At 41.9% G+C, this 14712-nt stretch overlaps 2 protein-coding genes across 9 annotated transcripts in view; one reads left to right on the top strand and one right to left on the bottom strand.

Annotated features, from left to right (window-relative positions):
• LOC121611185 (LIM and calponin homology domains-containing protein 1-like) overlaps positions 1-8165 on the top strand; it is an 87433-nt gene extending 79268 nt beyond the window's left edge. For all 8 annotated transcript variants that reach the window (XM_041943598.1, XM_041943597.1, XM_041943596.1 and 5 more), the window contains 8 exons: positions 1671-1763; positions 1949-2113; positions 2286-2380; positions 2820-2981; positions 3679-3774; positions 5098-5206; positions 5616-5718; positions 6632-8165. In XM_041943598.1, the coding sequence (XP_041799532.1) occupies positions 1671-1763; positions 1949-2113; positions 2286-2380; positions 2820-2981; positions 3679-3774; positions 5098-5206; positions 5616-5718; positions 6632-6657 (849 nt within the window). In that variant the 3' untranslated portion in view covers positions 6658-8165. The remainder of the gene's footprint in view (positions 1-1670; positions 1764-1948; positions 2114-2285; positions 2381-2819; positions 2982-3678; positions 3775-5097; positions 5207-5615; positions 5719-6631) is intronic.
• Positions 8166-11150: 2985 nt separating this feature from the next.
• phox2bb (paired like homeobox 2Bb) lies at positions 11151-13092 on the bottom strand. The gene is made up of 3 exons (XM_041944622.1): positions 12852-13092; positions 12026-12213; positions 11151-11579 (listed from the first exon to the last, which is right to left on the bottom strand). Exons 1-3 carry the CDS (start codon positions 13090-13092, stop codon positions 11151-11153), a joined length of 858 nt encoding a protein of 285 aa, XP_041800556.1.
• Positions 13093-14712: the final 1620 nt, after the last annotated feature.

Raw genomic sequence — 14712 nt, 5'->3', positions numbered from 1 at the left:
TGGGCTTTCTGTTGACTGTCATTAAAACTCCCTTAAATGGCCTTAAAGTCTCCAGCAGACGCACATCATTGAATTTGGATCAAAGATGCTTTGTAATTTGTAAGCAAATTGCATATTTTTATATTTTGCATGGCAGACAGATTTTGGGATGACTTCCGTACAATTAAGCTACGCATGAGTCAATACATAAAACAGGCATGATATCCCAATAAGTATTGAGTGGGTGATTTGTGGATTAAAAATATATCCAGGCTCAAAGTTAGATTATAACTGCTCAGTTTACTATATGTCATTGTGAAGCAGGTCCATACTCGATGTTGACATATAGTCAATTAAATGCTTCAAGTAAGAAATACAAGATCATATGTAACCTAAATATCTGAAAAGCTTTCACTTTTCAGACATATTTAGCCCAGTTTTAACACAAATGTTTTGGAACAAACTGCAATACTTGACTAAGATGCTGTGTGACAGCCTGTGCTCAGCTCAGAATCAGATTAACCACATTTCATCGCTACTTGCAAAGCTTGCCTCCATGTTTGTTTTATACTGAGCATATCCTCCCCAACAAGTGTTATGCACACTTTGACCACTAGAGGGCGATTTTGTGCAGTGGAAGAACCACTACTATGGTTTTATCCCCTCACTGTCTCCATCTCATGCACACACACAGATAAGGACTTTGTCCAAGGTTGCTGCTGTTGCTGCTGCCAAATCACCCTCTCTCTCCTCAGCCAATCAGAGATGCATCTCAAGTCCACATACATTTGAAGGATTGATTGGTGTCTAGGATATACTGTACTCATCTACAGTGCAGATCATGAAATTTTCAATAAATCTCAAAAATAACAGTGATGAGAACAAATTTCTCTGCTTTCCGGTTGTTGCAGGACTGTTTGAGATGAGATGTGCTGAAATGGATGAATGTCTGGAGCATCAATGTGCTTGTTGCCTCCCTGGTTGATTCTGTGTTGTCTCTGTGCCTGATCTCGGTCTGTCATCTGTCTTGCTGAAGTTCCTTTCTCTCTAAATCTTATTTAAATTTGGCCTTCTTTTGGGGTTCCTACATAAGTCCGAAAAGAGCAAAAAACTAGTCTTATGAGGTCTGAGCTAGTCTAGAAAAATCTTAAATTTCAGAGGGGCATCATCCTTTTGTGGTTAGTTAAGGAACATTTTTAATTAAATCAAGAAAAATTTAAGGCAGATTTTGAAATAAAAGTTGTGTAGGAACCCCCTGCATGCTCTTTTTTTTTTTTTTTTTTTTTTTTTTGTTTTGCCCGCAGTGCCTGCTTCTGGATTCTTTTGTTTGCTTTTTATTCCTAACATACAAATATCAGATCTGAGCAAGTGTTATAGCCAGCTACCGTTGCATTCACTTATAGCTCTTAATCAAGGCTTACATGTTAAGTACATACTGAGGACATCCCAACCATCTACCAACAATTACAGCAGGATTTACAGGTCTCAGTCCCTTCTTAGATTAAATTAAACAGGATTCACTAGGACAGAACTGTACCATCGACTGAAGCCTTCCCAAAGCCCGTTTGATGCCAGATACGTCTGTGCATCATCTCTGTTTTCCTGCCAAGATACCCACCTGCAAACAGTTTAGTCTTCCTCGTCGTTGAGGCTCTGTGCTGTATTTCATGTGTCTGTTGCCATGGTAACAGGAGAAGTACCAGCGCGAGCAGGAGAAGCTGAAGGAGGAGTGGGAGAAAGCACAGAGGGAGGTGGTGGAGGAGGAGAGGAAGTACCACGAGGAGGTGTGTGCGTGTTTATGCCCGTTGGCACATGTTGCACCTGTGATGTGCCCCCCCCCCAGTCTGGTGTCCTTTGAGCTTGTTTTCGTTATAACTCAAACTCAGAAGTGCATTTGTAACTGATGATCTTAACTCATGATAGGACTTACATGTTGTTGATAACTCACCCAGCTGTCCCACCACAACAGGAGCGTAGGATACTGGAGGAAACAGTGACCCCTCTGACACCCCGCTCCTCAGCCCTGCCGTCCCCGAGCCGAGGGGAGCTCTCCTTCACCTCAGAGCCCCAGGACACCATCGTCCGTTCGCTGGCCGACTGGGAACGCAAGCAGGAACTCCTGGAGAGGCAGTCGGTGAATGTCTGATTGACTGATTATAGATAGATTGTTATAGTCATGGATTTATTTTGTTTCAGTTCATGGGGGGGCTCTGGGTGACAGCTTGTTAGAACTACTTGAGTGGATACACTGCTTTTTTGATTGCTTGTTTAGCTAACTGTTCCCTAATTGTGATTGGACGGCACAGAGGGGGAGCACAGAGAGTGTGGAGTGGAAACGGAGAGAAAATGACAGGACCAGTGACATCAGCACCGCTGACGACAGCATGAAAACAGGCAGAAGGTTGGTGCATTTTAGACATTAAACGTTTTACTGACATTCTGAGCAACAGTGGCTGAAAATGAAGCATTTTGTGGCCGTAGTGTAGCAAGATTATTATTCGTCATGTGAGATACAGGTGTGCACAGCGTGTAGAAGATGGAAAGTTCAAAGATTTGAAGGAACTGCCAAAGAAAAAGAAAACATTAGACCAGCATCCCCTAACAACTGGTTGCTATCCTGTTTTAGGATAGTCACATGCACAAACACAATAAAAGTTTTCATGTGGCTTTGCTGCTTTTTCACATTTATTCAGTGAAACTGAAGCTTCATGTGTTTCCTCTAAGTCATTGTGTAGTTTCCACTGTGCATCTGGAACTTTTATCTAGCAAAAAACACATACTGTGACATATGTAGGTATGATAGCAAACAGGACTGACCGCTACATGTTTCTGATCCTCAGCTCGATGAGTCAGCCCAGCGGCCAGGCAGAGGCTCTCGGTCACAGTCTGCAGAACGGCCAAAAACCTTCCCAGATGCCTGCCAAAACCTCGACCCCAGTGAAGAAACAACAAGAGCCCCCAGCAGACAGCAACAAGCCGAGCCGGCCTGCAGGAGACAGGAGGTGTGTGAGAGAAGCCTTCAGTCCAACTTCTGGATTTCATAGCATGAGAAAGAACGAGTGTCTGTCTTTAATGCAGACTTCAGTCACTTTCATATTTTACCTCCATTTGTCTCTAACATAATACAAGATAAGAGCAAACGGTTGCATTCATACAGAAGGCTGTGTCCTTTAGTGACAGTATGGGTACTCTAAACATTGTTTTATTTCCTGGTGTTAATTGTTTTGTTAAATAAGCTTAATCTCCATGGCAAGACTGGCCCACAGGTGTCACGACACTACTTAATTTAAATCCAAATAGATGTGATTTACGTTTCATCCCAGCTGTAAATGTGTGTTTTAAAAGAGCAGAATCGTGATCAGCAGTGCTCTGGTTGGTCTTTTCATAACACCTTCAGTTCACCTGTTTGACCAGCAGGTGGCATCTTGTACCTGTATTTCCCACCAGAGTCTAGTGCCACATAAAAAAACAATAGCCTCTGACAAGAGAAGTGTTTATTCGAATTACATGCTATAGTAACACACAACACTGCAGTGTGAAGAATAAACAAGCCTGAATTTGGCCCAAACATTACTGAGTAGATTTCAGTTGTTGAGCCTGTTTTAGCTTTGATTGGTTCATGTCTGACTCTGGCAGCCAATAGAGTCGCTGTGGCTGTGAGTCGTCATCATCATGTTGCATGTTGCTGTCCATTTTCAGGATTGGTCCCATTGATAATAACATGGGCCGCAGCTCATCAAAAGCCCCTGCAGCATGTACACCACCTCCAGACACACTGCCTCCAACACCCAACAGGTACCGCATCACAAACAGCCACATGGAGGGAGGGGCCGCCATTCATTTCTGCATTGTCATTTTCTGCTTTGCTGCCTACATTTCTCCACCCACCTCAGGACGTGTACCACTGCAGCAAGAAGCCACGGATGCAGTGGGGATTTCAATGCTATACACATGGAAACTGAGGAGTTTTTAATTCAGTTCATCTGTTTCTTTATTTTACAGTGAAATGTGCATACTGCGAATGTCCCAAAGTTATGTAGAATTTCAACTGCTCATCAGTCACACATCATTTAAATACTAGATCTCAATGTCAAATCTTTGAAAAACAGCACGCAAGACACAAGAAGACATGTGGAAAATCAGTGATGGGGCAACACATGATGACATGATCACAAGCACACAGGCCCTGATTATCATTCCTGAACACCAGAGGGGTTTACAACGTCATGACGAGGGCTCCGTTTTAACCTGGCTGGATCGCCGTGGTAACATTAAACCTGCTGTGGAGGAGGTTATGTTCAGAGTTTCAGATTTAAATCAGCTAAAAACACCACCCTTTCACTAATTCTTTTCCTGATGATATTCTCTATGGGCAATTTAGATTCTCAGCTGAGGGAATTCAGTCAGTAAAGTTCATTTCACTTTGATTTAAACAGAAAAAGTGATGTCTAAATGTTCTACATTATGTGGTATGTTTAAATGTGCTGTACTAAGTTTAATAAAGAGCTCTAGAATGTCCAGCTGCCAGGTTAAAAATAAGCAGGTGACACTGAGAGTGTGCTGAGTGGTAATGTATATATATTAACTGACTAATTTATATAATTAGCAGTTTTCTACCAGGTTTCCTCTCTTTTCTCATTTTCAGCAACGGTCTGGCGAATGTCGAACCTGCTTCATAGAATACCCCCGAGGACCTTTATTAATAGAAATACAAACAAAAACAGCAAAGACAAAGACATATCGAAGGAAAGAGAATGGGGAAAAAACTTCACCTCCACCCTTTTTATATAAGATAAATGTAATACATATGCCTTGCCCCCTGAGAGGATTGTGGAAATGCAGAGGATGCTGTCTAAAATTAAGCTCAGGATCAGTCGTTGTTTTCTGTGCAGAGAGGTGTTGCTACCTCAGGTTCTGAACATTCATTTTGGGTGTGATTTAGTTTTTTCTGTATTAATATTTCTTTATTTCCCGACCCGGCTTTCTCAATATCTCAGCACAGCAATACACTGACAAATGAAGAGTTTCCCTTCTCTGCTGCTCTTCATCTTCTCTGTCAGAAGAGATTAGCTGGTATCACAGGAAACACTCAGTATGATCTCGTTCTCTTTCCTGTAGGTCTGTCAGTGGGAAGAAGCTGTGCTCCAGCTGTGGGCAGCCGTTAGGGAAGGGGGCGGCCATGATCATAGAGACCCTCAGTCTCTACTTCCACATTCAATGCTTTAAGGTCGGTGACAGAGAGAACATTTGTCCTCTCAAAACTGCTTTTTATATAAGATTTGATTTAATTTTGTTTTGTATTCATTAATTATCCATTAGATATATGAATGCTAGTGTACCATGTCGTGGGTGCTGTTGTTGTGTGTATTCTGTTATTTCCATGCAAAGACTGATTAGCAACACAGGCACTATTTTGAGTAATGCTGCTAGAAATACTAGTAGATCACCAAATGTGTACTAATCCGCTGCTGAAAATAGTCCCTCAGAAAATACTATTTTGTCCTGTTTGAATAAAGTTTGCTAAATTCTGCTGAGTTTGAAAACTACAGAATAGCAACAGCCTTATTCTTTAAGATTCATGTGTAATGATTAGTATTAATTGAAATGCCATGTGCGGTGTCTGTCTCTCTCTCCAGTGTGGGGTGTGTAAGGGACAGTTAGGCGACACGACCACGGGGACGGACGTCCGGATCAGAAACGGCCTCCTCAACTGCCATCAGTGCTACATCCGCTCCCGCTGTAAGTCCCTCCACCCATCTCTCTTATTTGTCTCGCCCCCTTTCGCTACGTTTCCACCCATCCACTCAAAACATACATAGATAATTACTGCTGTGTGTCAGCTGGTTCCGAGCCAAACAACCACCCTCATGATTATGAACAAAAACACAACCATCAGAAATAAATGAATAAACTTCCTGTTAAATGATGCTCATAAAGAGAGAGTTTCAACATTCTCCATAAGAAGAATGAAATCTCGTTGTTTCTAATGCCGGCCATATTTCATATTTTAACTGATGAATAAATGCGCTGTTCAACAAGGTGATGGCGTCGTAGCACCAGCAGTAAATAAGATAAACCAGGTAGAAGCACAGACACAAAGTTTGCTAGATTTATTGATTTCAAAGTAACCTTGACACCATTTCGTGATAAAAAATTGAGGTGCATTTCAAAGTTTTCATTGTTTATTGCAGCCCTGCTGTGTGGCTGATAAGACGAGTGTATTTCAATATTAAAATCCCACCCAGTGCAGCTTTAATAAAGAGGTGTCAAACACAGTGTACCTGGGCTGAACGGAGGGATTGATCTGATGCTGCATCAGAGGGAGGAAGAGAAACTGGTGCTGTAGCAGGTGTGAGAGGATGACGGTAACTTTCCATCCCTTTCACCTCGCCAACACAAGAGCAAATGTTCATGCTTTCAAAAACAGACAGCTTGCTTCACCTCTCAGCAGCTGCTGTTATCATTCAGGGATCAGAAAACCACAAAATCAAATCAGAGACTCAATCAAAAGACTCGATAGTCATTAACTCGAATTAAGAGGTTTTATTTCATTAGAGCTGCATGTCCTTGACCTTAAAATCCCTAAAAAAAACAATAGTGGTTGATAAAAATTGTGGGTTTCCTTCTCTTTGTCTTTCTTTTTCCTTTCAAGCGGCCGGACAGCCAACCACGTTGTGACGCTCGACAGAAAAGCACAAGGTTCATGGAAGAAACCCCATCCCCGTTTTAACCCGATTATCTGCAAATCATGTCCTTCACAGCGTGTCGGGATCTTTGCATCCTCTGCAGTTCAGTAACCAATGAAGATTCATCATGGGGGCCAAGCATGGATCTGGGGATAGTCTTAAAAAAAAGAAAAGAAAAAAAAAAACATTCTCCGTGTTTATGTCATCTGATATGTGAGTGAAATCTGGATTTGATTGGTCCACGTACCTCCACAGACTCTGTTTCATCATGCAGCCAGAGAGAGAGAAGGAGACTGTTGTGGGGTGACGGCCATGTTGAAAAGAAAACACAATAACATTTACAGATGCTTCAAACACGCGCAGGCTATGTTAACGTCCAATACTGTCAGAGTGAACACGCAAAAAGAAAATATGGTGTTTAAGTCTTGGTAAAGTGGAATCAGATTCTGTTCTCCCAGTAGAAAAAAATGAGAATATTTACCATTCAGTTCCATATAATGGAAATGCAGTACATCACATAGTTAATGAATCTCTTTTTTTTATCATTTAAGAAAGATTTTCTTAAATTTGAGTGATCAAAATGCAAAAACTGGAAAAAAAAAAACTGAATATGTGGTGAGGCAGCTGAATTTGGATTTTTTAATTTGTCTTAAGAGGCTGGATCTAAAAAATGTTAATGATCTCATACCCCATCAATGGAGTACTAGAATAGAACAAAATAACATATAGAAACTTCATAAAAAGCACTCAAGGTCACTATAAACCCACTATTTACATCCACAGACACAAAATATACAGTAAGTAACTTTTTTTATTCTTTGGCCCTGACAGTGACCACCTGTCTCTCTACTCGTGTGCTCTAGAATAAAATTAGCCTCTTTTTAAACACATATTATGGATGTAGGTTCATTATTAGGGCAATAACAGGACTTGTGAGCTGTTTCTGTGCTTTTGGGTCACAGCAGGTTGCTCCTCGGCCAGCCTGTCCACTTGGAAAGTCAGGACTTCAATGTGCCTTAGGAAAGCAAGGTGATGCAGGAAGAAAAACGCCAACTGTATGGTGTTTTATTTCTCTTTGTCTTTTAGTTTTTGGGGTGTAGGGAGGGATTTTGGCCAAATTTGAACCCTTAAACTGCAGACAGACAGACTGCAGCCCTCCCTTACATCGCGCTTTACTTCAGTTGATAAGTACTGTTTATTTTACATAAACGACACCCTTAATTCCACGTTTCCGCCTGTGATTCCTCAGTGATTTGCAGTGATAAATACCAGAGGAATACATAAGTTGTCTATTTGGAAAAATACACAGTATGGAGTATATATACTGTGGGGGAAACCATTGATTTAATTTTGAATGTTGTTTTATTCTAGGGCGATATAGATTTCTGTATGCTATTAATTGAGATAATTTTGATAATTGCTCAGTGGTAGGATTCATTAATAAAAAAAAATAAAAAAAAAAACACGCAAAAATCACCAGTACACTTACATCTAGTTAAACCGCAGAGGTAATATGAACACACATACCAGCAGCAGTTGCACCTGTGCAATATTTGGTTGGATGAAAACTAAAGATCTGTGCCGCCAGCTGCACATTTTAAGTCACTCGCTTCCTCTTTTTTTCCTTCTTTTTTTTTGGAACTTGTATGAGAAGAGCTCGGTTATGTATTGTGGATGTAAAAAAATGCACGTTTAAGCCTAAAACCAAATGATTTGCTGTATGAAAGCAAACTAGCAGCCTCCTCCTCCTCCTCCTCCTCCTATAGCAAAGCTTCTCCTCCGGGTTCACCTCTCTGATCTACAGTATTTTTAAGCTTCTGTTCCGATTGTGTATTTTATTTTTTATCCTCATTTAGTTGATGAATAAATCTCGGCTGAGTCTCTTCTAGCTGGATCTTTGAGACGGAGCTCTACATTCAGACGGTCTTCTGAACAGGATAGTTGGAGGAATGAAACCTTTACGTCTGTTCTGTATTTATTGTAATATTCACCTGAACACTATCCGAAATATAGATTAATTTGATGTTTAAATGCAATGGCATTTATAGCATACTGTACGTTTATAAATAAAATGTTATAAAGTAAAACTGGGCTTTTGTCTGTTATCTGTGTGAAAATCCCCCCAAACAGAAGATGCAGGAGTTAAAAGATTTAAACTAACAGAAAAAAAATGTGAGAGATTAAGATTGTAAATATTTAATTTTGCAGATAAAATCACAGTCAGTTTCTGTTCCACTTCAGACAGTGTTTTCTGCAGCTCTGCCCTCCTGGTTTATTTCATTGTGTGACCTTTATTTAACCTGAGAGACCTGGCAAAAGCGGCGGAGTAAACACTGACAATATGAAACAAAATAATTCTAAAGCAGGCCTTAAAAACATTCAATTAAAAATAAGGGACATTAACAGCTTAATGGACTCTTAAATTCCTTCAGTGGTCATTCGTTCTGGGTTGGGGCTCAGTTTAAGTTAAAGTCAGATTATGGTTTATAGAAATGACTGCTTGGGGTTTCAGGTAAAGGCTCCTGAATTCTGTGACCTAATGAGGAATTTCAGATTAGTGACCGCGTGGCCGAAAAGATTCAGCATAAATTCTGGTAGCTGTTAATCCAAAACTCACAAAATCTTCAGATCGGGGCATAACCTGATCTCTGAGAAGGAAAAAAAAGTCAGAAAAAAGGCGTCCAGCAGTCAGACCTCACCTGTCGGAGTTCGCTCATTATTTGGCGTCACAGACTTTGATTTAACACCTGCTGCATAATTTCAAATCAATCCAATTTTAAGCTTTAAAATACAAGTTTCTTCAAAATATTTTTTTAAATATCTGCTTATTTGGTGTTGTTTCAAGTTTACATGAGGAGGTCTCCGACTTTTCTCATGTGTAGTGACTTTTTCTCTGATTCATTTGAGCAGTTTTTCAAATTTTGTCGTATTGCAGAAACTTACACTTGATTCTGGACATTTGCTTTAAATTATGTAAATCTGAAGGCAAATATTTTCACTTTTTTAGCAATAAGAAATCCCGAAGCGGTGCGGTGCTGTCCGTGGTGCTGAAACGCGCGACCTTTCCCAACGACCATGACCGAGAAACTTCATTTATGACCGAGCAAACATTCAGAAGCTGGTTCAGGATTTTAAGAATAACGAGCATGTGAACCTGTAAGTTCCTTATTTGTCCAAAGAAAACATGACAAAGCAGCTTGGACTATTATTTTTTTTTTTATCATCAACAACCATTTCAATGGTACACCTGGAAAACTATGTGCACATGTAGAAATATTTCCTTCTTAAATATAAGCATTCATTACCTACATATAAATAACTTTCAGATCCTGGACAAAACATGTTACATAATGCTCACAAAATGGAAGGGAAATCAGTAAAATCAGACAAAGAGACAACATGCAAATTATATAGAAATAAATACAATGTTTGCATCCATTCCCCTTTTTTTACCCAAAATAAATTCTTCCGAGGGAATTTTGTAAAACATCGAAAAGACTTGAATGATCGATCTACGAGGGAGTATGGCCTATGGTTCAACTATAGGAGACAATAATACGTATTAACACTATACAATTTGAGCCACAAAAACACTGCCGTAGAAAGACACACAAAACATACAGATTTCCTGTCAGAGGTGAACATTGCAGTAGTTTGTGCCTTTTTTTTCGCGAGGAAATAATTGTGTTTATATCGATAATTTAAAGAAACTAAACTCTCAGCAGTCCTGGCAACGAAAGCACAGCTGGAAGAGGCGGCTTCCGAACCGCAGATCGTGAAAAGCAAAATGCGTCAGCGTCTTGTTGGATGTTTGTCGTGTCAGACGGCGGATTTGCGGGAGAGCATCTTCAGTCGTGGATGTTAAACGTCTCTCTACCAAACAAAGCAGCTGTTGAACTCTGACATGTGATGTGACTTAACGAGGCTCCTTTGCTCGCTGATGGCGCGACGCGTTTCCAGTGCGCAGACGTCTGTGTTTGCTTGTAAAGTTGCCCCCCAAAAAATGTTCATCTTAACAAGTCCCTTCATCCGGTGTTCGGTCTTCCAGCTTTCGTTTTTTTCTTAAAACAAGAGGAGCACTTTGCTTTGGGATGAGATGTTTTCTTGCTCTGAATTTACGCACGGAGAGTCAACAGAAGTGTCGCTTTGCTGTTATCAGTACAGTCTCTTTTCTCAGGATTTCAGCGTTTAGACATGACTGGAAACAGGTGGAAACATTTCAACCAACTTGCGCTTGTTTTAAGAAAAGAAAACGTTGGTTTTTATAAGACAGACTTGTCAAGATGGATATTTTACAGCAAAAGTGTGCATTGACCACAAGAAACGGCGCAAGGCATAAAAATAAAATAACAGTTGTCATCTTCTTTTTTACTGCGTCTTATTGTCCTTCAGTCTGTCTCGGGCATTGCTTTTCAGTCTCCGGAGGAGGAGGAAACGTATCTCTTTTCCTCTGCTCTGTTTTTCTCCCCCCGCTGTGGAGCTTCATTAGAACATGCTGGTCTTTACTAATGTACCTTTGGCTCCGTTCTGTCTTTGCAAGGACGACAGTACGCTGGCGAATGGCCCGCCCAACGAGTCCGGGATAGAGGTGATGGTCCCCGGAGCGGTGGCCCAGCCTTGGCTCGGTGCTGTCACTCCCATGCCGGTGGACACGGAGGTCTTCACTTGGTCCACCTGCGCGTTCCCGGTGGTGTTGACCTGGCCACCGGTGGGGCTCGGTCCGCCGCAGTTGGAGGTTGGCACGGGGTTCGGGCCCGGTCCTCCTGTGCTGTCGGGGTCGGTAGATTTGGTGTCTTTGCTGTCTTCATCTCTGGAGTCGGACTTCTTCCCAGAATTGGACTTGGCAGCCGCTGCGGCCGCTGCAGCTGCACGCTCCTGCTTGCGGAACTTGGCACGTCGGTTTTGGAACCACACCTGGAAGAAGCCAAGTCCAAAGGTTAAACCAACATGAATGTTTGGCTTGTGCCACAAGATCAATCACTGCTCATCTAAGACTATTATTCGCTCTCAATTTCCAAACAAATGCCATCACCAAAAATGCTCTTAAGTGCATAATTTTGCTTATAAATGCGTTTTGAGGTTTAAAAGTGTGAAAGTGTCCCTAATAACAAGGACCATCTCGTTTTTTGCGCATTAATGCGTAACTGTGCGTTAGATGGTGCCAGCTGTTGGAGACCAGTAGTTCAACGTGTCCAAGCAGTTAAGCTTTTATTTCACTAAAATCTATTAAAAGTGTGTGATCAGACTCAGAGAGTTTAAATGTTTCTTATTTACATCATAAATCCGCCCGTGCGTAATTGTGTTTAATCGTGCGTAACGGGAGCAGGTTGGCGTCTGGTGGAGAGCCGGTGGCTGTGTACCTGCACTCTGGCTTCAGTCAGATCGATTTTGAGTGCCAGCTCCTCTCTGGTGTAGATGTCCGGGTAGTGAGTTTCAGCAAAAACCCGTTCCAGCTCCTTCAGCTGGGCGCTGGTGAACGTGGTCCGGATGCGCCTCTGCTTTCTCTTCTCGTTCAGCCCTCCGTGATCCGTGAAGAGTTTGTAGGGGACTGTAAACGAAATAAAATGTCACCGTCAGACGTGCAGTGGTCTTATCTGTGCAGTGTAAGATATGAGTGTGTGTAATTGAGATGCTGTCAAATGGAAGTAAACTCGATATTTTGTATAAAATCCGGTTAAGGATGCTGGGCCAAAGCTTTCAATTGTATTATGCCTTTGATTACCTGTGAATTACTTCACAACTGATAACGTTGCTGACCTGTGATGCGGTTAATTGTAATGTTAAACTAATTGTTGCTCCTCAGATTGAGGCTCAAGTTTGAAAACTTGTCATAATGTTCCCATCCGCCCCGCGTGTTGCTACTGTAACTCCAATTCGGTGTCAATAATGAGCTTTAGTCTTTGGTTATCTAATTATTTTCGAAGCTTTATGTCTCATCGCAAAGTAAATAAATTATGCCTATCATTTTGGCAGCTTAAGATAATTCTGTTGGCGGTTTTGGGTGTGACTGGGATAGTATAACCCCGTAACCGAATTACCGCTTGCCTGCAATCGCTTCTAACGTGATAAATTCTTTCATTTGTGTAAGCAAATTTCGTTTGGTAAATACTAAACACATTTCCATTTTCAAATGCAATCAAGACGTCCTATAATACGCCGGGTTGCGGATCGGGAGCCGCTGCTTACCTGCGGCGTACGGGCTGCTCTGGTGATCCCGCAGGGTCCCCAGGCTGCAGGACCCCGGCGTGAGGGACGGACAGCCGGAGGTGGCCCCGAAAGTGGTCCTGATGGGATTGTACTGAAACCCACTGGCTTGACTGCACGAACTGAAGTCCGCATAGGCCGATGCCAAGCTCGACGTGTCCATCCCGGCCATACATGACTCGTAGGCAGAGGAATTTAGGTAAGAATACTCCATTTTATACATTTGAGAAGGTTCGGTGGAGTTAGAAAGCTGCACTTCCCGGGAAAAAATGTCAAACAAAAAGTACCCCCAGAAAAATTGGGTTAGAAAGTAAAAAATAATAAAACTTGAGATGAGGAGGACGCGCGGTCTGAGTTGGGGGGGAAAGATGGCTTGTTTGGTTTGAACTGGTTGGAAGGAGGCTGGACGGTGGGTAGATGTTCACTGCTCAGCGCCTGCTCCAAAACTGGCCTCCTTTATAGGAACCTAGCCCTGTTTTATGAAAAGCCCCCTAAGAGCCGCCTAGCCCGAGGTCTCTAGAGCATATAGTCCTCATAATAAACTTGGCTCTTTCCGCTTGGACAATAGCAAAGCGTTTGGTCTTATTGCTAGCGCTTTTTTACATGACAATAACTCATCAGTCTATTGGGCTGGCACTGGGGGCCCGGGCTGTCCAACCTCCCTATCATTGATCCCCTGCATCTCTAATTAGAATTTAATACCACGCCATTACGCACCCCTCCACCACCACCGCCGCCCCCCTCCACCCCTCTACCCATCCACCCCACTCCTCTCCAACCACCATCTTGCCCTTTAATTCAATCACACCACTTGGAAATAATGAAAGTTGGGTGACGATTCTCCCTGATCCAATTTTCTCCAAGCTTTTAAGCCTTTTAAGCGGCCGTATACCTTGGGCAGGATTTCACATAGTATTCCCCCTCTGCCTCTTCCTTCTGCCCGCCTGCTCCGGCTGCTTTTGACTCAGGTCTTCTGCACCGGAGCAGCAGCACATGCGCGTGTTTATCAGGTGTCGCGGCTGATTGTGTGGTTTAGGTATGGCGACGTCTCGAGGCTTAAAATCTCCTTTTTGGATAAACAAACATTTGCAACTGAGGCGAAGTCACCAGCTTCAAGTGCAGCTGGTTTTGCACTATTTCTGCCCCCCCTCCCGTTATTCTGCTTTGCTGCATGACTCATGATTCATGCAGGTGAACTACAGAAACACGCAAATTATCTCAATTTTCAGCCTTCCTTTTTGGAGGAAAATACATTTGCTGCACCGACTGATGCCACACTGACCGGGGGATGCTTGTTCCGCTGATTTTTTCTCTCCCCACAGTGTATGCACACTAATCACATCCATAACAACAATCCTATAAACTGTACTGAATACACACTTCGTTTTGCTTTGTTTTTTTCACATTACACCGCACGGGTTATGACGCTTTTTAATTTTTAATTATTAATTTATACTTTTAAATCAGGTATCTTTGCCGGTTTTGCTTCATGACTGTGAAGTCGCTATTATTGAGGTAAATAAATGAAAGTTAGAAATTGTATAAAGGTTTTAAAAGCGCAGGATATTGCAATTTACGCACAGCAGTAAACGGATTCACCAGCTTCCATTTAATAATACCCTTTTTGCCAAATAAACACAACATTTTTCCAATCCCTTCCCTGCACTGCTGCAGTATCTCTGCTAAACTTCCGGGTGTGTTTTTATGATTCAAATGAGTTTGTAATTGTCTTTATTACTTTCATTATTCCGTTTATTTGGCAAATAACATCTTTCTAATGAAAGTAACGAACTGGCGAGGCAGTCATCGGACCTCTTAGGCTCACAATATTGGCTGAGTGGTT

This window comes from Chelmon rostratus, chromosome 9, assembly GCF_017976325.1.
Source record: "Chelmon rostratus isolate fCheRos1 chromosome 9, fCheRos1.pri, whole genome shotgun sequence".
In the NCBI taxonomy this organism is placed as follows: Eukaryota; Metazoa; Chordata; class Actinopteri; order Chaetodontiformes; family Chaetodontidae; genus Chelmon; species Chelmon rostratus.
Note: the sequence above shows the minus strand (reverse complement) of the source record. Positions and strands in the feature narration are given on the sequence as shown.

What these genes read in the sequence shown, in the direction of transcription:
- phox2bb (XM_041944622.1), bottom strand. Translation starts at nt 13,092, where the DNA reads ATGTATAAAATGGAGTATTCTTACCTAAATTCCTCTGCCTACGAGTCA. An exon ending in GAGCAGCCCGTACGCCGCAG is followed by an intron (nt 12,214 to 12,851) that starts GTAAGCAGCGGC and finishes TTTCGTTTACAG; the next exon opens with TCCCCTACAAACTCTTCACG. An exon ending in TGACTGAAGCCAGAGTGCAG is followed by an intron (nt 11,580 to 12,025) that starts GTACACAGCCAC and finishes GGCTTCTTCCAG; the next exon opens with GTGTGGTTCCAAAACCGACG.